Source organism: Psittacula echo (genome assembly GCF_963264785.1).
Source record: "Psittacula echo genome assembly, chromosome: 11".
Classification (NCBI taxonomy): Eukaryota; Metazoa; Chordata; class Aves; order Psittaciformes; family Psittacidae; genus Psittacula; species Psittacula echo.
The window spans coordinates 11542036-11564130 of record NC_137746.1 but is presented as its reverse complement, the minus strand read 5'-3'; the positions used below and the strand labels follow the sequence as shown (position 1 = coordinate 11564130).

General features: G+C 48.1%; 1 protein-coding gene across 1 annotated transcript in view; it reads right to left on the bottom strand.

Moving 5' to 3' along the window:
- HTR4 (5-hydroxytryptamine receptor 4) overlaps positions 1 to 15409 on the bottom strand; it is a gene marked incomplete at both ends in the record, with an annotated part of 129754 nt that extends 114345 nt beyond the window's left edge. Inside the window, 1 exon segment of the mRNA XM_080626923.1 lies at positions 15343 to 15409. Within this exon segment, the coding sequence (XP_080483049.1) occupies positions 15343 to 15409 (67 nt within the window).
- Positions 15410 to 22095: the final 6686 nt, after the last annotated feature.

The following is a 22095-nucleotide window of genomic DNA, read 5'->3' as shown; positions in this document are numbered from 1 at the left end:
CATCAATGGGCTGCTTCGCCCTGCCTCAATCAGTCAGTCCCTCTACTGCTTCACTGTATCCCATCCGCACTGCTAAAAACCTTCCTCATTAAAAGCAACAGATTGGGCATTTAATTCTCTCTTTGCGTGGCAGGAAATTACATCAGGTCCTGCTATAAATGATCCAGAAGCAAAGTTTCAGCTCACTTAGTACAAATCACTGTCTCTAATAAAGGGAGCTCATTGAAAATAGCTCAACTTTTATCACGCTGGTTACCTCTGAAATTAGTTCACTCGAGGAATTCATGGGCAGCAATCAGATGTTTTCCTGCCTGCTTTTCATCGCAGCTCATCAGAAATTGAGATACAGTTGGGGAAAGGGCAGGGCAGATAGCCTGAGATGTGATGAGAGAACTAATCCATCTTCAGAAGAGGAACTGATTTTGCATTTTTTTTTTCTCCCTGCGTATTTTACAGTAAATAAAGAATTAAGGAAGATTGCTGAAAATGTGTCCATTCAGGCAGCAGCTGAATTTCCTGCTAATTGCTTTGGGATGGCAAAGGAGGAGGGAAAGTGTTGGGACATTACAATAACCAGTAAGTGGTGCGATTGGTGACTACCCAAAACCTTATTTTTTCATGTATGTCACTAATGATAGAAATTAGAGACATGGTCTTATAAAACCCCCCTATTTACTGAATGATGGCGAACATAGAAAAAATACATCCATCTTACAGAGAGAGAGAGAAGTGGAAAGCAATTTATCATGGCATTTATCTTGGCTGAATAAATAACGCACAGGCTCTGCTTCCCCAGCTTTCCCTGCACCAGCCTCATGTCTGATGCAGCTCCTGCAGCCCCAGCTCCCCAGCAGAGCCAGGTCCCGGCCTGCTGAAGGCAGGATGAAGATTGGCTTTGCCAAAGCCCACCATGGAAAGGAGCAGCACAAATAAGATTAACCCCCACCATGCACTAAGTCTTTGTTCCTCTACCTCTCAGGAAGGTCTGGGCTCACAGGGGAAGAAGCTGCTAGGAAACATATGCAGTAAGCACCAAGAGGTACTTGGATATACATCCTGGATACACTCAGGAGGAGAGCAGGAGTACCTGCAGTTACAACATAACCTTTAAAAAGACCCGTGGCACAAGCATAAACTATCTCTGTACAGGGAAGCAGGAAGCACTGATCTGACACAATCTCCTCCCCTGTTATCTGTATCTTCGGTTTATTATATTTAACTGTGCTTTTGATCTGAAGGAAGAACTCCTAATGGAGAACAGCATCAAAACTTTTCACCAGCACCAACTTAGCAGATCCAATAAGACCTCTGACCACCATCAAGTCAGCAGATCCAGTAAGTAAACAGTTTTTCCCCATGAGGTTTCTTTGTGATCTTGGCTTTTTCACAGAAATACAGATTACGCTGAAACCAGACTTTTCACGCAGGAAGTTTCCATTTGTCACTTGAAAAAAAAAAAAAAAAAAAAAACAAACAAAAAAAAACCACCAAAAACCAAACCATTGCAAAGAAAATCTGCTGGGTCTGTCATTTAGTTGTTTCAGCTCCATGTTTCTCTTCAGACAGGCTGTAAAACAGATTCTTAGGTCATGGAGAGAAAAATCAGATGGAGAAAAAGGGCTGGGAGAGACCCTGAAGAGCTGTTTAACCAGATCCAACTACATTTTAACCTGCTGCAAATGACGTTTGGGGATAGAGATTCCATGTTCTCCTTATGCAGTCTCCCAGGGGGAGTACACACAGGGATCATTCTAGGGTCTACCCTGTATCTTCCTTGATGCATTTTATTGCTGTGACTTCTTTTCCTACCCCCCAACAGACACTGAGATCTGTTCATCACTCTCCATTCTGCACACCCCTACCTCTGACAAGCAGTGCCACGCATCTGGCCATACCAAAGCTGACACGGAGCCCAGCCTCCCCCAGCCCTACTCTTCTCTCCTGCTGATTTATGAGAGCTCTCCTGATCCCTCCCATACCTTCCCCAAAATGCAGTTCCCAAACCTGAGAAGTGATGAAAGGAAGGCCTCTGTATGAGTGCACACCACATTCCTCTGTATGAGTACACATCACATTCCTCTCTCTGAGTGCTGCTGCTTTGCTTGCTTTTTTTTCAGCATTAGTTGGTGGGTTTTGTTGATTCTCTGCTTTCTGAATATAACTTCCATATCTTTCCCCATTCAATACCTTCCTAACCAATCATTTTCCATCCACTTCTTGTGCAGTCTGTGATTCCTGCCTAAGCACAGCTCCTCCTCATCAGGTCCATAATCTTTATGTGAGGGTCTTCCCCAGCAGTTACTGTGATGAATACAGCAGGACTCCTGGAGCATGTCTCAGGAGAGAGATTTCTGAGTTTTGCACTCGATCCATCCTCATAACCTCTTGGTCAGGAGAGGTGGGCACTGGAGTTGTGATAAGGTTGACCCCTACCAGGGGCTGATGGGAAGCAGACTCTCTGCACCCAGTTCCTGACATGACTCACATGCACCTCTGTCACCCAGGGTATGAAGAGGTGTCACCAAGAGCTACAGGCTCACAGTGACTTCCAGCAGGTTTCCATGGTTCATGATTGAATCCAAGCAGAGTGGACCACACTGCAGTGGCCATTGCACATCCACCATGCCAGTGGAAGAGGCAGACGTGGTTGATTCCCTAAAAAGAAGCCTGCCATGTGCTAGGGAAAGCTCAGCAGAAACCCTGATGCAGTGCGATCTTAAAATCTGTTTAGGAAAACTGTCTGTATTTATAATCAAGCCTGGATGTATGACTGTGGCTTCATGCTCATTCATACAAGATCTGTACACTCCCACCAGTGAAAACGGCATCTTGATGTTGAGATAGGAGCCCATGATCTCATCTTCCTTACATGGCCAAGCACATGACACCACATTTACGCCAGCCTTGTACTCCATCCACAGTGCTGGGCTGGCTGGAGGACACACAACACCTGACCCAGCACATACAGTACCAGGACAAAGCCCACTCCATTTAAGAGTGTTTTGACAAACTCAGATGACTGGGAGACGCCATGTAACAACTTGGTGCCTCGCGTTTCTGATGGGGTACTGGGTGCCATCAGCCTGAACTTGTCCTCACGTGGGAGCACAGCTTTACCGCACATAACTACGTTAAGATGTGACTTCACAGGCAGCTGTTTACTGTAGAATTTAGAAGACAGTGTTCCCTGGACCATACTCTTTCCTCAACCAATGTGAGCACTGCTAATGATTTCTGTTGTAGCTTAGCATTGCTCACAAAGGCCAGATAGATGAGGAGACAAGTTTACAAGAGAAGAGGCTCCAAATAGTCTGGCAGTGCCTTCCCCCTACTAACAACAGAGCAGTGGAGCACATAAGGAGCCCCTGCCTTCCTTTAGCTGAGTAGCAGAGGAATCCTAATTCACTTGTTTAAAAAGTTCAGGGGGGGCAGAAGAATTTAAACTCTTGCTAGAGTTTCACTGTCTAAGTAATGCTTTTGTATAGGGACAGCCAGAGGAAAGCTAAAGGGATGAAGACCTTTCCCCACGAAGTCTCCACAAGCAATGTGGATAATCCATCTCATTGCCATAAAAGGAGGGAAATAATGTTGCTCTGTGCATCACAGCAATCCATACAAATTCTCTGGGATTTAAATTATAAATCTCTTTTAGTGTTGCCCACCCACCTCTTATTTCCCTATTTAATGGGAAGACGAAAATCTCCTTTAAAAGCAGTTATCTCCATGAGCTCCACCACCATGCAATGCATACCCTCTTCCCTTTGCCAAGCTGGGGAGGTCTCCCTGGAACACAGAGGTCAGTGGATGCTTCACGGGGACATGAAAGTACACCTGAAATGGGCTGGACATGAACTCCTGGAGGAAGACAACCTTGTGGCTGGCAGGCCAGCGGCCAGGGCAGACCTCTGCATGTGCAGGCTGTGACAAGAGGAAGGGAGAGCTGGAGAAAGCCTCCCATGTGCCTCTCCTTATACTGCAGCTCTGGGCAGATGAAATGCATCTTCCCTCCCTGCATCCTCACTTGGCTATGCTGGGCCCCATCAAGTGCTGGGGGCACCTTGCATCCAGCCCAGGCTGCATCACTGGGAACAGAAGGACAAGGCTGTCACTGTACAGCCCCAACAAGGGACACTGTCCCTGGAGGGGTAGCAGTGATGTGGAGCTGGGCAGGCCTGCCCCGCTGTGCTGGCTGCTCCGTGCAGCGCTGGCTGTGCTACACAGCATCCCGTGCCTGATGCTATTTTTGCCTGGGGCTGGAGCTTCAGTGAAGGATGATAATCAGTGTGCGCTGTGTTTGCCATTTTTCTTTGCAGAAGTCTTTGGGGTCCGTTTCTTGCTGTTGTTTTTAGCTGGGGTTTTTAAGTCTTCATCACCTAAAAATGTTTTTGTGTGCCAAGCTTTCAGTCTCTCTTGGGTTCCCTATTATCAGATCCTTGTTCTGGGCTCTCGTTGCTAATATTTCTGTGTGTTTGTTTTTAAATAAACAACAGCTCTCTTAGTAAATGTCCAGAGACCCAAAGAGTAGTGAAGGGTCTGATGTTTGCTACAGAAAAGGAATGTGGCTGCGGAAGAGAGAGGAATTGACTGGGAAACACTGCCGAGCCAAACATCCCAGAATACCTCACAGCTAGCCTGTCAGGTGGTGATGCTGAGAAGGGTAAGGCAGGGAGTTCTTGGAATGTGGATAAACACGGATGAGCCAAAGAGAAGCAGTCCAGCTGCTGCCACCATTACCATTCTTGCTAATAATAAACAATGGAGCGTGCTTGCTCCATTGTGCACAGTCGTTCTCATCTTCAAAGTGCCATACAGAAGGAATGCTTGGCTGCTGGTGACCCTCCATCTGCCCAAAGCCTTTCCCTTGCCCTTCTTCCTGGCCAAGTGAGTCCTGGTGTGGTGCTGGCTCTGGAGGTGCAGCACAGCACATGGAATAGCAAAGCAAGACAGGTTGTGCCCCCTCACCCTCCACAGCAACCATCCACTAAGGGCTCCAAAATCCTCCCTGGAGAGCCACCAGCTGTAGGTGAAAGACAGGCAAGGGCTGGACTATGTAACATCAGATGCAAAATGTGCTATTATCCAATTTACCCAAGAATTACAAAGTAACCTGAAATATAAATGAGCTTTCAAAGCCTGCTTGGCTCCTCACTGAGCAAATTTCACCATCCCTGGCTTGCAGGCTTGGCTCAGAGTGATGAACACACACCTTGACACCCAAGCAGCGCCGCAAATGGGAGGAACCTGGAAACGTGAGATGCCAGCTGGGTCCCCATGCTGTCCGTTGAAGGAGACAACCCTAAAGCCTGCCCTGGAATTAAAAGCTCTTTCCCCAAAATGGTGTTAAAGCAAAGTTGAAGACTTCCTTGAAGACAAAGCTGGCAGCCTTGTCCAGACCCCTGAGACTGAGCAGGGAAGCTAAACTTGGCACCATCTGCTTCAGGCCATACTGTACCCTGTTCACCTCTCATCCTCCACCTCACAATGCTTGCAGCGCTGCTAGGCCAAAAACATCTTCAGAAATGTCCTCTTCAGAACAGGATATTTTCCCTGAAATTATTTAGGAAGGTAAGAGATGCTAAGAAAGCCGCTGTGTGTTCAAGAGCTCACCCTTTGCAGACCACGGTGAGCATCATCTCTACTACATCCCAGCACTTACATATCCTTCCAGGGAGTTTCAGAGCTTTCTGCACATCCACACTCAGTCCATGCTCTGCACAACCCCCTCCCCACCTTTTAATTCTTGCCTTCTCCTAGAACTACTCAGCAATGCCCTTGCTTCTTCCAGAAAACCCCAGCAAACCACAGCTCCCATACATTCTGCCTTCAGCACTTAAGTCCAGGGAGACCCAGCAAGAACCAGACTGGTACGACAGCATCATCACAGCAAGGCTGTAAATAACTCGTGTTCAATAAAGGCCTGGGGTAGATTGTGGCACACGGCAAAACTGACTGATTGAATGGTAAAGCATTGGAAAGCTGAGATTTGGGATGGACCACTTTATAAGGTGGTCTGCCTATGAGTTTCTGAAGTGTTCATCAAAGGTTATGTTTTAAAGACAGGAAAATGTGATTCCCAAGCAATACCCAAAACAGAAGGTGTTGGATTTCACTGGGCAGAAGTAACCAAACCATTTTCAATACAGAATTAGTTCCTGTTACATTGTGGTTAAGTTCAACTCTTCCCCTATTTACCCAGCTTCCTGCTTAGACTGCAATAAGAATCCATCCCTGACCTGTATGCACTTGAGGTTCGTTCATCACCTCTGCAGGTTATAAACCAGGCTGAAAACTTCCTGAGTGGGTCTTTTGCTAAAATTTCAAGGCACTGTCTGAGGTCTGGTACAAGAGCTGCAATCCAATTCATTTGCCAAAGGTCATTTTCCTTCATTTACTATCTTGAAGGATAAAATCCACATGCAACACTCTTGCCTCTATCTAATCTTTTTCGGTATTAATAGAGTCTCCATCTCCTGGCACTGAGATGCAGCATTTCCTCTTTAACCTGCATATTTCCCTGCCATTATTTGCTATCAGTGATTTCATTTACCACCTTTCCTAGTTATTGTGATGTCCATCATTCTGGCAAATGATACCGGGGAGCACACTGGAGCTTTCCCCACCTTGTCTCCTTAGCCCAACATCTTTTCCTCTCTTAAAGGCAGCTCAAGTGCCTTTTTGGTCCCTGTGACCTTGTTAGCTTTAAAGCAAAACCAGGACAATGTTCTGGCTTAGCAAAGTAGAGTCAGGGAACAACAAAAAAGTTGTTCCCTGCTCCACCAAAGACCTGTTTATCCCAGCCTCTGCCATGTTCCTCATGAGAAGGCTCCAGCAGCATCACCTACTCAAAGGGATGGTGGGCTGCATCCTAACAGTATAGGCCTGGGTCAGAACTGCGCCCTTGCACAGGAAATTTAATGGAACAAGAGCTGGTAGCTCAAGGAAAAGTGAATCTTCATTAAACAGAGAGGGAAGGAGTGAAAAAGATGCTTAAGTGTTCTGCTTTCTCCCTCGCCAGCTGACTAGAGCAGGTTGGACTAACACATTTTGCAGCTGGGTTTGCCTTCAGGACTCAAGCTGCCAGCTAGCACTAATCCATTTCAAATGCAAACACCCTTAGGTCTTCATTTTTCGGTAGGTTCTAAATTCAGGATTCCAGCTCTTAAACTGAAAAAAGCCCCTGACCCAAATCCCTTTATAAAAAATAGTTAATTTGAAGAAGTTAGCCCTTAATAGAGCCCTAATTCTCTTTGACATCTCCCATGCAATTCACTGGAAGCACGGTTTGCCGAGTAGGACATTTTTTTTACGTAATGTATATTTACCAACCAGATTTTATACGCCAGCCGATAATACTGTGGTGAACTTAAGGGCAGTTTATTGGCATCCCATCGTCATGGCATTGTAATGTAAAACATCACTGTGCCCCCTCTCTTCCCCCTGTGATAATTTCGGAATATATACTTTAAAGTCACTGTTGAAGAAGCTATTCCAGGCAAAACCAACCCAAATCCCAATGTCAGCATTTCTAATAGAGAAGCCAGCAAAGCCTCAAGTTATAATCCCCAAAACATCACATCTGAGATGCATGTTGCATTGAATTGCAAAGTCCCCAGTGACCAGAGCCCATTGTTCGTTCTCCTGCTGTCCCTGTAGTGCCTAAAACTGAGCTGAAAATCTCATACCCTTCATAGGTCAGTACAGTTTAAGAGAGAGCTGGACAAGAGCTGATGCTCTAGGGAGCCACAGAGGAAGGAGATATTCCCTGCTGGAGCACTTTAACATGTACAAAGGAGGATGCAAAGAGAAATTGTTCTGGTGCATGCACGGCATTTAGGAAGGGTGTTCCAGCAGCTGCCCAGGGAAGCGCCCTGGAAGACTGAGGATGATCACAACTATGGACATGGGACCTTGCAATTAGGTCTTCACAGATATTTGCACTCACTTTGCCCTGACTTCACAACAAACTGTAACCCACAGGTCTCACACCGTGTTGTCTCATGAAGAGCCCACCTTCCTCCTCTCTTTTAGCAGTTACTTCCTTCAGTGGTAATGGTTACTCAATGGATCAGGGAAATCCTGAGCTGAATGGGCAGAAGAAAGGAAATTCCCATCTTCCTCTGATTTCCTACTTCCCTGCTTAGTTTTTAATCACCACTGTGCAAGTAATGCCTGCTGTATTTTATTAAGTATAAACAGAAGTGCAGATAGGGCTGGTTGTTTTCTTCCATCAGTTAAAACAAAAGGGATCCAAACAGTAAGAAAATGTAGCCAAGCAGAGTGCACAGAAAGCCATGCATCATAAAAGGCATCTTTGCAATTAGTTTTCAATCAGATTCTGTGATTTATCCCTGACCAGCAAGGCTCTTAAACTCATACCAGAAGCAAGATGCTTACTTTGCACTTCTTTCACGTGCCCCTACAGTAAATGACAGGGTGGATTATTTAGCCTGGCTCCTACTGACAGACTTTTGAAGCTGCTAATGCTGAATTGCCTGTGTCTGAGAGCAGCTCCATGTGCAACATGACCTGAAAGTCAGATCCAAGAACACGGATAACTCCAGAATGGAAAGCGGATGAATGCAAAGAGGAGGAGGGAAAGAGAACTTCATCTTCCACCAGCAGCAACTGGCATCAAGCAATTGGCTCTTATGTGCTTGCACAGTGGGTGTCCCATTTACTTCTAGCAAATACTCACCCACCCTCCTCAGAGTGAGGGCAAAGAGTGACATCCAGAGCAGTGACATCCAGACCCATAGCATTGCATGTCACAAGCAAATCCAGCCCGAAAAAGTCTCTTGTACCTTACAAGTATCCCACAGTACGCTGACTGGATGTTCCTTTCTCAAAAAAATAAAAAGCAACACAAAACCAAACTTCCTTTCCTAGAAAATATTTCTTTTTCTAGAAATCTCTTAAAATTAAGAAGGATGCTACAAACCCCAAATATTGAGTCACCTGCTGCCTGCCCCATCCAGCCTCCATCTTCCTCCCTATTCGGCTCATCCAGGTGCAAACACTGTGCACATGCGAGTATTCGCTGCTTTATGCAGCCTATGGAAGCCAAGAAAACTTTCTGTTTCCCACACATGCTCTGGGGCTTTAGACCACAGCACCCTGCTGTGAGGCGAACCTCTTTGCTTCACCTTTGGCTGTCAGTGGGGGCATGCAGAGTGCTGTCCTGTAGGACAAACAGCACCCACATCTCTTGGGAAGCTGCTGTGCTCTTCCTGACACATTTCAAACAAGAAGACGAAGCACCAAAGTTCTCTGTTTCTCTCACTGGCATTAGCAGGATACCAGTTGTTCACCTAAGGTTAGGAAGGAAAGGCCTGTGATATCCTCCTAAGGCATCAAGTAGGTCATGCCTCCAGTGGACAGCATCCCCACGGCAATGAGTTAATTCTCCTGGCTTTATCCCAGAAAACACTGGCTTCAGAGTAAGTCCTGTAATCCATTCAATACAGGCAGGTGTTTCTTTAATGTCCAATGTCCACCGGGACTTTTTGGTATCTAATGTTCAGCATATGCACATTTGTAATAAATCTGGTCTGGAATTCAGCTGAGCCCTGTGTGAATGATGGCACAAAGTCACCCACGGATGGGGAAAGCATGGAAGGAAAGGAGCTGCCCAGCTGGAAGGAAGGATGGAGAGGGTGGCTGCAGGCTGGCTCCTCTCTGAGAGTGCTCCCACACCAGAAAGACAGCATCCCCTGTTCTCCTTCCTGCCGGTCCCTACTCATCTGCCTGGTAAATAGCACCTCACTTCCCAAGGCGCCCTGCTCATTCATGCTGAAAAAGCAAGGCACAATGCAGCAGGCCAGGTCCGGTCTCCAGCAGCGAGCCCTGGCTCTCTTCTCTCCCCATACATGCTCCACCTGGCACTGCACCAACCAGAAGAAGACCGCGTGTCTTCATCCTGAACAAAACTCCCAGGAACAGCCTGGAGTTCACCCCAGGAAGGGGTCAAACCACTGAGATGATTTCCTTTGATTCTGTCCTTCCAGACACTGTTATATGGCTGCTTGGAAACCCTCACAGTCAAGTGAGCATTTAAGCAGGGCTTGGGGTTGGGTTTTTTGTCTCCTATGATTATTAAAGAAAACAACTGGTTTATTTCCTTTTTATTATTCCCCATCTGATATTTTAGAATTAATCATGGAGACATTTTCTTAACTACAGTTCTTCTTTTGTTTGTGTCTTTCTTTTCCAGGCAGGAAAGCAGACAAGACAACCACAGAACTCCTTTCCCAGCTTTAAAAATCCACAGATTATATTAGTGATAATATTACTGTCAGCTTCAGGGAGGGCAAGAATTTCAGCTTTGGAATCTCTTTTTCAATGGATAAGCCCCCTTTCACTGGCATAAATCAGTGCAGTACCACAGTAACGCAGAGTATATCATCTGTGCCATGGACACTGCTAGACCACAGGCAGTGCCTGGGGCTCTGCAGAGTTTTAGTTCTAGCTATAGAATAACTAAATAACTAAAGCAGAGCTTTAGTTCTAGCTATAGAATAGCATAGCTTCAGTTTTAACTGATCCTGCTGATAATCACTTAAAGAAGCCACAAATACTCTTCTCCAGCTTTTGTGGTCCATTTGAAACCAGCCTGGATCTCACCTTGCCAATCACCTCACTATAAGGGCCTGGTTGTACACACTCTTGTTCAGCCGAGCAGACTCATGCATGGAAAAGTTCATTTGTTGGATCCAATGTTCAGCTGCATCCTTCAAGTCCTCTCAGGGAGACCTCTGAGAAAAGCTTTAAAAGTGGTATTTGTGACCTCCCTAATGTTAAAGCAGGCAAGGTACACGATAAAATACATTAACTCATTTGTTGCCATTCAAATTAACCCTTCTGCACTTGAAGGCAGTATTGTGAGCTTTTCATAGATGCTGTGAGAGTGGCTGCTCAGATGCTGAAAGGGATAATGTTGAAATTTACTCATTTCAAGGACTTCCAAGCTTAAAGGTGGAAACCTGGCAGGACAAGACACAGCATAGGTGTCCACAGGCCAGAGCCCAATAGCAGCAAGAGTCAGACACTGCTGCAGTGCCCATAGCACAAATGAGGACATACATGGTTTAGGGTTTTGTTTCTGAAGACAAAGACCCTGACAGGGACCCTGAGCTTGGGGTCCCACTGAGAAAGATGCAGTGCAAATGAAAGGGAAAACTGATGGCCCAGGCAAGAGCTGACTATGCCTCACCCCCTTTAATGTACAGCATCAAACCTGTCTCCATGGGAACTATAAGGGCAGAACTTGTCTGTGCCATCTCAAACTGAATCGGGGGGAAAGAGTCAAAGAAAATAATGAGCCTCACAGCGATGTGATTCTGAGCAAAGAGAGCCCAAGCAGATGGAGGAGTGAGTGCCCTGCTGTCACCACACACCAGCTCTTTGCTTCACTCGCTCTCAGCTGGGGTGAGGTCCCTACCCTGCTGCTCTGGTGCTTGCAGCTGTAGGCTGTGCTGCTGCAATGCAAATGCAGAACAGTAGCCACTGACCACGGCTTCAGCTTTGTAGCATGTGGCTGAACACAGCCCTCACCCAGGCAGAGATCAGAAGACAGGCACCGGGTTGGGAGGGAGGCAGAGAGAGCGTGGGGATGCTGCTGGGAATGGGTGCATGTGTGAGCGGGACCACGCAGGACTGATTTTACACCTACACAGGCTTTAAACAATCCTGTGGGTGTGAGTACCTTTACAGACGAGGAGATGAGGGCAGCGTGGAGTAGGTGAGGATGAGATATACTGAAGGCAGGACACAAAACTCCTGCCTTGGCTCTATGAAATACAGATCCAGAGATCTTGGGAGCAAAGGGTAGAACCCAGAAAAAACCACTTTCCCTGCTCAACTTTGTGCAACAGGTCCAGATCCAACCCCTGCTGCATGAGGCACAACCAAGACACGGCTCTGTAAAACCCAGACCACCCGTGAACAAGCAAACCCTCCTGTCTGCATCAGGACATGGGAAAACACCCCAGCATCACCAGCGCGGAAGGTCAGCAAGCGGCTTTTCACCATTACCTTCCCAAACCAGTCTGGAGGCAGGAGCCAGGTGGGCTGTCACTGCACCCCAGCACCACTATGCCCTGTGCTCAGGGATGACTCACCCTGGAGAGCTGCTGCCACCCCTCCACCCATCTCCACCAGCGCACAAGCCCCCGGGTGAGTGCACCTCCAGCTATTCTCTCTAATTGTTCCTCTAATCACATAACATTGTCAAAGTTCAATTTGTCTTCTTACAGAGTAATTTGCTCTCCACCATGCACGGCTGGCTGTGTCTCACTGTAACCCATGTGTCTGCAGCCACTCGGATGCATTAGGGTTGAGGAGGGGCCTGAATTCGATTATTTGTTCTAATAGAAATAAACCTAATGGAATTACACAAGACCATATTAAAGTCAGCTGCTTTGACCATACTGGTTTTGGTTTCATGTTAGCTGAGAGAACAAGCATATGGCTCATCCTGCTCCCTTCTGACCCACACATGAAGGCTCCTGTGGGAGGCAATCCACCCTCTGCACCAGCTCAGGCAAAGGTTAGATCATGCTGGCAACCACCAGCTTTTTCAGACAAAAAGGCAGCCCCACAACAAAATGCACCAAGGAGAACAGGGAACCCCAGGAAACAGAAGTGCGAGGAGATTAAAAGTGAAAGCCACAAAGCACTTTTCTTTCCCATAAACTGCAACACAACAAAGTGCCCACGTGGCAGCAACCTCAGAGCTGCAGCTCATCCTAAACTAAATGCGTCATTTACCTTTCTCATGGCTTTATTCCTACACACACACAGGAGGCAGGAGCAGAAAACATGCCAGCATCAGCCTTCTGGAGACCTGAAGGTACCACCCTGCTTTTCCACCCTAGACATAATCCATGCATGGTGAGAAATGATGCCACACATTGGTTTTTTTTCTTCTATCAGTTCAGAGAAGGAATGAGTGATAAGACATCTGAGGGCAAGTGTGGGCCACAACTGCAGGCCTGAAGGTAGAAGTTGCCATCGCCAGCTGAGCCCAGTAGGGAGAAAACCTGGAGTCAGTGCAGAGCAAGCAGAAAGGGTCCCCCTGCTTCTCATCATCCTTCTAGGCAGTGCTCAGAGTGAAAGACATTGCTTCCTAGAGCAACCAACCAGCTTCCAAATAAACACCTATACCACTTAATTTTGTGTAATGGTCTTCTTAGACTCGGAAATTTTGAGAGACTACCTGAGGAATGAAGGACAGGAATGACAACATCCAAACAGGGGATGTCTCTAACCTGGCACTCATCACCGTCTTTTTCAGCAACTGTGCTAGGGAAGTCATAAGTGGATAATTAATTAATAGTCTTCCCATGAGGGAAGATTTTCTTTACCCTCAGGAGCTTAGTGATCATCATGCCCTGACACAAGAGGCTCTATTGACTTGGCAAACTGTCCCTCCAGATGTTCAGATGCAGAATTCTCAGTATTTATACCAACAAGCACTGCAGTCCTTGGGCTGTACCCTTGGGCGGCTTGAATTAGTGTGGCTCCTCAAGGAAATAACTGAGATTACTTCCATCTACCCAAGCTGGGTGTCTGTGAACCATGCATGGAGCAATCCTACCCTGCTTCTCTGCTCCTGTGGACCAGTAAGTGCTGGGAGGACAGCACTCTCCTGCTTTTCACTCATACAACAGTTTTGGTTTCAAACACAAACCCAGAATGAGTATTTCCATATTGTGTAGTGTGACAGCTGGATGTGCAAGGCAATATGTTGCCTCCTCACATGTTCTTAGCATACACACCATATCCTTCAGTTGTTGCTTCTGCAGTGTGGGGAACAGCCAGAAATGGAGTGAGTCACCACAGAGCACACCGTGGTCCTCACCTCAAGATGCTCAGCTCCTTTCTCTGTCCCAGTGCACCACAGCACCAGGATCTGTAGTCCCGCTCATCCCCCACATTCCCCTAGGCACTGCCTCCTGCACAGGAGCAGGGGTGTGGAAAGCAGTAGAGACCTGAGGTGTTCTCAGAGGAGAGGTGGGGAATTCCAATCTCCTCTTTGGCACCCCCTTCACCACAGGCTGCCTGCAGTCCTTTGACCCACGTCAAGCCATACCTCCCTTGAATTCATCTGGCAACCCCTTCCACCAGGTCTGAACAGACAGTTCTCACCCAAAGGACTTAGACCCCTGTGGGCAGGCACCCTTATCTGGAGGAGTGCCTTGCTCTTCATCCTGCCTCAGATTTCCTGGAGATAGGGACTACTTGGAAAAGGGGAGTGAGTGTGGAAAAGTCCAGGTGTGCCAGCTGGCTCCAGAGGACGGGGAGTGGGAGGTGGGGGAGAACCACTGATGGAACTCACAGGAACACAGTTGGCTCAGAGGAGCCACATGTTCAATTTGGAGACTTCCTAGAGGGCTTTAACGAGCCAACAAGTGCAATCAGTGTACTTGCTCCTCTTACTTTTAAATCAGTGTTTGTGGAGTACCGAGGAAATTAAACTATTTATGTTTATCCCCATCAGGGGACTGTTTAAGGAATTAAGATAAACATACCCGGTGTGTAAGTACTAATTCCTTAAACAAACACACAGGTTCACTCATATGTTTGTTTTTCAATGGTGTTATTGGACAGTACTGACAGTGTCGAGGTCAGGCTGGGAGGGGAGAACAGAAGCAGTGAAGAGGAGAGGAAGGCTGCTGCTGCTCCTTGCACATTGCAGAGGTCCCTTTTCCTGATGGGAGCACCAGATCTCTGGGTCCCCCTTGCCTAGAGCAAGGGTGGGAGCAGCTCTCACACCACTGAGCTGCCCCAAGGAGTGGTACTGCACAGAGAGCTGCAAATCCCGAGCTGCTTCCCAGAGACTGAGCTCAGCCTGGCTATACATCCTCTACTACTGCAATGACAAAATCCAAGTAATCTAAGAAACTCTACCTTGCGTTTGCTATCCCAAGCAAAACCAGTCAGCTGCTATAACATGGGACAGGGAAACTCATTCTCCTTGAGAAAACACAGGGCAATACTCCCGTTAAAAGGAAGAGATTTTATTTTAAAAGAGATATGAGGCCATAATGACATCACACACTTCAAAGCACAGCCCAGGTCAACTGCCGCTGCTGTCTGGGAGTTTACAGGTGGCAAAGCAGGACCCAGCTCCCTCCTCACTGCCCTGAAGCAGCAGAAACTTGCAGCTATGTAACGTTTTAATTACTCACCCTTCTATGAAGTTTCTATGAGGGAAGTTTCTGTTTTGAAGCTAGGAAAGATGCCTTGTGGGGGAAGGGTAGGGGAAATAACACTGTTTTTTCACTCAGACACAGCTCTGTCTCTCCTGGTGTTAGATCCACAAACTGGCTCCAATCCCAGTACCTGAATCAAAGCACATAGAGATGCTAACTTTCCTCAGCTTCAGAGTAAGCCTGAGACAGGTCGGCATTCGGCAGTGACGAAACACTCAGCCACAGCGGCAAGAGCTTGAACCGCTACTGAGCTCGGATGTGACAGGGAAAGCTTTGCCCTGTGGACCCTGGGACATGCCTGTCAGAGCACGGAGCTGGCGGAACAGCCAGAGCTCTGTTGCTGGAAAACACCTCCCTTCCTTCAGCACCTTCACGAAAGCCAAGCTTCCCACTCCTGCAGATCCCTGCCAGGCTCCCTTCCTGGCAACTTTCTCTGTGACACCGGGCTCCTGTCCTGTCCTAGCCACACCAATGCATCCTGCCTTCCTGCGGATCTCTACTGGTAACTCCAAGCAGTTCGCTGAGTATCACGGGTTGAACGAGAGCAGAGGCATCGGAGCCGGCAGGCACACACGCCGATAACAACACCCGTTGTTAACAACCACCCTGCCCAGCCGCTGTCTGTTGGTGCATCACAGCCGGTAACCTGCGCTGCGGCCCCGTCCGCACCAGCCACGGTCCCAAAGCCGTGCCGCTTCCCACAGGAACGCGGCGCTCGGCTCCTCTCCGCCGGGATACCCGGTGACCACACCGCCCGTTCCCGACCCGCACGTGCGCTTCCCGCAGCCTCACCGGCAGGCACCAAAAGGCGGCGCGAACCCAACCCCGGGGCAGATTCCCGGAGCGGAGGGCGCAGCGCGGATGCCGGCCGCCGCCGCCGGGGGCCGAGGCGCACGGGCTGCGCTCGGGAGCGCCTCCCGGTCCCCGCTCCGCCAGGCCGGTCCCACCCGCCGGGGGCTCCGCTGTCTTACCATGGCCGAGCCACAGTAAGTGGCACGGCGCAGCTCCCCAGGTGCGGCTCCTCATCGCGGCGGCGGGACAGGACGGAGCCAGGCTCGGCTCGGCGAGGTGCGGTGCGGTGCGGTGCGGTGCGGTGCAGGGGGGGACCGCGCTCTCCGCCCGCGGGGCTGCGGCGCTGCCTGCCGAGGCGCGGCGGGAGCGCAGGACGAGCTGCCCCCGCCCCACGGTTCCGCCCCGCCCCGGGCAGAGGGGCTGGCCGCACCCCGCTCCTCCCGCAGCGTAAAGCTGGGTCTGTCGCGTCCCGTCCTGTCTTGTCCAGGGTGGAGGTGGCTCTGCCGCCCCCCAGCAGCCTCATCCCGCAGCTTCCTCCCGGAGCGCTCCCAGCCACGTGTCCCCCGAGTTTTTATCTTTGGGTAGGGCAAATCTCCCTCGATCCCGGCAAAGACTTTGTGATGCTCCTCTTGGCTTTTAAAGCCAGGTTCAGGGGTCTGTGTGTTTGTCTGCGTGTGCGTGAAAACGGCAGAAGGGAACTGGAGCCGCACTGCAAGGGCATTTTTTTCTCACAGAGTCAGCCCAGCTCCTTTGCACAAATAGAGCTTTGGCAGCTGAAAATCTGGCCCTATGACCCTCAACAAACCTCAGTCTTGGAAGACAAGGCCACCACAACCAGCTCAGCATCTGAACTTTTACAATACCTATTATTGGACTGAGCATAAAAGCAGCATCTCCAGGTGTGGTCACCTTCCACAGCTGGATCTGCCCTTTGTGTTTTGGGGGTTTCAAGCTACAGTGTCTTCCTACAGCTTCTCCTTTGGAAAGTGCCTGTAAACATCTCATGTAAACATGAGGCTCAACACTGATAGCTGCAGGCAGGATTTCAGACCAGACTTGCTTTTGGAAATGAAGAGATATTTCTCCAACTACCAGCACTCAGCTTCAGCTGCAGCTCCAGGGTGTAGCTAGATCCCCTCCATCACCAGTACTTCCAGGTCTGCATGAGACAAGTGTCCTCCATTCCCGTTGTGTAACTGTGTGGACCCCATGCAGTGCCCTAATAAATGTGCCCCACAGCCACTGCTCATACGGGTAACTCACAAATTGAACCCAAATCCACAGGGCAAGGCCCTTTGGTTTGGCCTCTCTATCTTTATGTAACTTCTGCCTACAGATGTCAGCAGGTTTGACTCCAAGACACAGAGTCTGTTGAGTGAGATCCATGGCATGGATTCAAGGCAGACTGCTGCACCTATCCAACACCTCTCAGGCTCTGTGGGTCACCCTGAAGGACATCACTGTGAGCTCTTCAGGCTGTCCTTTCTCAGAACAGAACTGCACTGGAACGGGGTGATCCAGAGTACACACAAGTTCAGAGAAGTAATTTGGTTTGTAGCAACCCATTTCATGTCCTTTAATCACAATTTAGGTCCTTGCATCTGGGAAAGGGGCATCTTCAGTGGTGTGTAGATGCAGGAGAAACCAGAGCATCCAACAAACTGCAGTATATGTTGCTTGCTGTGTATCTATCATCAGCTCACCTGATAGGACCCATTTTTTAAAGATCTGAGCATTTTTGGCAAAGATCTTTCAAGCGATTTCTCAAAACTTTGGCGGTATTTTCAGCCGTTGCAGCACACACGCCTTCCCAGGCTGCCAGGCCTCGCGTTTGTTGCATGCATTTGTTCATCACTATAGTAACTGAAAGACAGATAAAGAATAACATTAAGAAAAGTAAAACTGAGATCAAATTCACAAAGGAACACCTTATCTGGATTTTCTCAGACTTGCACCACCGAGGACGAAGTGGATGGGGCTGGCCTGGGTAGAGCTGAGATGGGTCATTTGAGACTGAAAGCTAAAGTGTTCCTGAAACAATTTGTGTTGCCTTCATTTCCTTCTCTGTAGTACTAACATGAGCTTTCAGGTCAAGTCATTATTCTAGCCTCTAGCTTCAATACTGAGTATATGTGTGGTTTGATGTCTGTTCATAGAACGAGCAGTGGTAGCTGTTCTCACAAGATCTGAGTCCTTAGAGCAAGCTGCTCACTTGCCTTTGCCATTGTTCTGAGTCAGAATCTCCAACAGCAGCTACTAATGAGCCTGATAACAGGGAAAGCATCAGGGTGCAGAGCCCTAAGCCAAGCACATGCTACAGTTTGCACGTGAGCAGGCAAACTGTAGCTGGATGTGTTTATGCACTTTCCTAGCAGGTGTTTAAATGCTTCACTGGATTGAAGACCAGCAGCACCATGGGTCAGGATTAAAGCTGTTCCATCAAGTTGGAGAGTGATGGAAAAGGCAACCGAGCACTCCCTTTCCTGCTTGCACTGCAGCAAACTCCTGCACCAGCCTTGCTGTGCACTTAGAGAACTGGAATGCTAGAAGGCAGATTCAAAACCTGCAGTCAGAGGAAGGTCTTCACATCTTGGGCCCCCATCTCCCCAGAACCAGTGGTTAGAGCCAGGGACAAACCATGCTGTGCTGGCAGGAGTATTGTTTGTGTCCTGCTGGAGGTTTGGTTAGCAATCCCAGCCGGCACCCATTCACTGCAAGAGCATTGGGTCCTGGTTGTGCTCTCTCTGCCATCCAGTTCCTCACCTCCTGACCCTTTGGTGTGTCCATAACACCAACATGTTAAGGAGAGTAATATTCTACACCATGAGTTCCGGGTGTATACGGAACCATTTTCCCATCCAGGCAAAACCTATAGCTTACAGCAGCAAAGTGTTTTGCTGTCTTGCAGAGTGGGCTGGATGGATGGAGAGCCAAGGGAGTCATTCGCAGAAGCTTGAACAAAGGGAGACCCTTGCATAAAGATACCCAAGTATACGAGCAGTGCCTGAGCAGAGCGGGGTTACCTGCCAGTGCTCCACAGCAGTCCTGGTCTCAAGATCCCAGCACTCTCTTTGCTTTACCAGATGCAGACCATGAAGTGGGGAATGGATTTTGATGCATGGAGGAAGCGGAGTGCAAGACCCTTCCGTCGCTGCGTGTTCCTGAAGCCCAAAACCAAGTCATGCTGAACCCCAATGCCGTCATCGGTTTTGGTCATAGTGCATCACATCTCCTTTTAATGCCAGTTCCTGTCTAGGATTATCAAAGAGTTTATTCAAACTGAATGGAATGCCTATAAAAATGTAATTAAATTATTAAAAAGAAAAATTAGAAAGGATTAGAGAGGGAGATAAGGCAGTGGCTTTTTCTTCTTTTTTCTCCTTCCTCCCTTTTTCCTTCTGTAACAACAATAAAGCCAAAGATCTAGTTGAGAAGAAAAGTGGCTGAGTGATTCATCAGGACTGAATCACAGTCACTATGCAGTGGAATTCACTGCCTTCACTCCTGCAGTAGTAACTCAGCCGCTGCTTTAGATCACTGGCTGTGCTTTCAGGCACAGATATAAGACAGAGGGAGATAAAATCAACTTAACAGAGACGCTTTCTGGTGTGTACCGTGTGTCGCCTTTAAACACAGCATGGTCTCCCTTGCCCAGTTGCATGGGATGGGTTTTAGTGAAAAAAGAGCCTGAATAAATGAAGTTTCTTAGGGTTCTACCTGCCATTAGATCATGCAGCCCTCCCACTCTTCTTTCTTTCTATTTGATTTTATAGAACTTCTCTCTTCCTATTTGCTTTTAAGTGCAAGCTTCCTCGCTCTTGCTGAGAGGTTACCTCTGAAGTCAGCACTCTGCTTGGGCCACAGCATCTCCTGGTACATAGACCTAAGCTGAAAAGTCCAGATGCAGTAGCTGAACACTTCAGATTTCTCAGTAGTTTGGATCCCAGTCCATTTTGTGAGGGAAACCATTGTGAAGAGGTGAAGCGGGAGGAAAATTCTGGTCTACATCTGATTCACAGCATCAGCTGATTTGGTGCTTGTCCTTACTTAGAATTATGTCTCACTGTTGTCACCCCCTCTATTCTTTACATTACTCATATTTAGTCCAGGGAGCACTCTGGATGCTGCAGCACTGCCACGTATCCAGGTTCCCAGACTCATGATAAAAGTGCTCAGCCTGAGCTAAGGTGGGAAGAAGTTCAAAACTGAAGTGATCAAAGAGAAGAGGGTCATATTAGTGATACCTAAATGGAGAGGCCTTTAAATAAACTCCTGCATCTATAGTATGAAACCTGACTGTTTGCAGAGCCCTTTGATTTATTCCCCACACTTTTATCACACTACCTGGATATATTAACCTAATGTCCAGTTTAAGGTAGATCTGACTTTAAGGTTTAAAGCAGAACGTTTGCATTCACTTTGAACAGTGTAACTACCACTGTTCATAATACAGACATTGTTAAAGCAAGTTTCATCTGAGGGGCACAAAATTCTTTTGTAAGCATTGAAATGCCCTCTCAGAGCAACTCTTTGAGGTATTTATTATCTCAGGACCAAAGAAGAAACCAAAGCAAGGGGCAACCGTGGCATCACCAGCTGGAGATGGAGCAGGGACAGGCAGCTCCCTGCAGGACAGGGCAGCCTCTCCACAATGGGTGGCTTGAGCTGTCTTTTACAAAAACCTCTTTCTTCATCAACTGCACAGCCCCAACTTTCAAATGGCCAGAGATAAGTAAGACCACCTACCTCTTTCCTGGTTCCAGTCATAGTATTCCACAATATCCAGATGGAATATAAAATAAGTCAGGTATCAGGGCACAAGTTTGTTTTTTTTATGGGAAATAATGTTTTTTTGAGACAAATGTCACATTTACAGTCCATGAGCTGGAAGCTACTAAACAATCCTTTTATTTAAGGGATTTAAGGATGAGAGAGGTGAAATGACAGTTGATAATAAAGCATCCTCAGCAGACGTGGGTACCTGCAGAAGTGCTGAATGCTGCTGCAGCTCAGCTGGGGAGGATGCAAGGCAGTGTCGGTGCTGGGGCTGTGTTCTCTTAGGCTGCCTCTTCTCCTCCCTCCAATAAGGCCACGTCTGTTGCCACATCCTCGCAGGCTGGCGTTGCTGCTTGCTCTGGGTACATTTTGGGTTTTCCCCTCAAGCACTTGCACAGCGATTCCCAAGTCAGAGCAGTGTCTGATGGGGTTGGGTCCTCTGCTCTTCAGCATCATCTGCTCTTTCCTCCAGTTCCTCCAGGGAGTCCTGGTTCATCTCGATCCTCTCTCTGCAGCCACAGAAGTGTGACAGAACTTTTCATCATTTTATTTTAATCAGTTTTTAAGAATCCTGTTTCTAATGAAAATTTTCCACCTGGTTCTTTTCTCCTGCAAAGACATTTTGAAAGAAAAAGACCTGCCTACGAAGCAGCAATACATCTCCTGCCTCCTGCCATTACCCCCAGTGCTGACAGAACCTTGCTTCCCAGCACCAAGGCATGGCTGGGTGCTTGTCTTCCTGCACTGCAGGAGATACTGGCTGCTGCTGCTGCTGGGAGGTTGGGACCACACTGCTGAAACCAGAGACAAGATTCTGGTATAACCTGGCAGAAGACAGGGAAGCCTCAGTACAGGGGAGCTGCATGGAGGCAGCTGAGGGCTGGGGACACCGGCATCACCTCTCCCATCAGGCAGTAAGGAGCCCCTCTTCCTATAAACTGCCACTGCCAGGAGGGAGAGCAACACAGACCCTTTCCCCTCCTCATCCCTGCTAGAGCACATGGATGAACCTGATGTGAAAAATGCAAGCAGCAAGGAGCCAAGCTCTGTGTGGAAACCTCCTGGAGCTCCAAAGGCCTTGCAGTCCTGTATCACATGCGAGCTACACCAAGCTGTAACCCTAGCTGCGTAGGAGCCCTCGCTGGGCTTCATAATTCATATGCATATGAGTCTGTATATATTTCCATGAGTACTGCATCTCCACGTGAATGAGGGTAACTATATGCAACTGTGAATAAAAAAGCTGAGTGAATCATTCATCATGGATTATTGATAGGATTAATTTTACCTCTTTTTCTACTCTCAGGATGCCCAC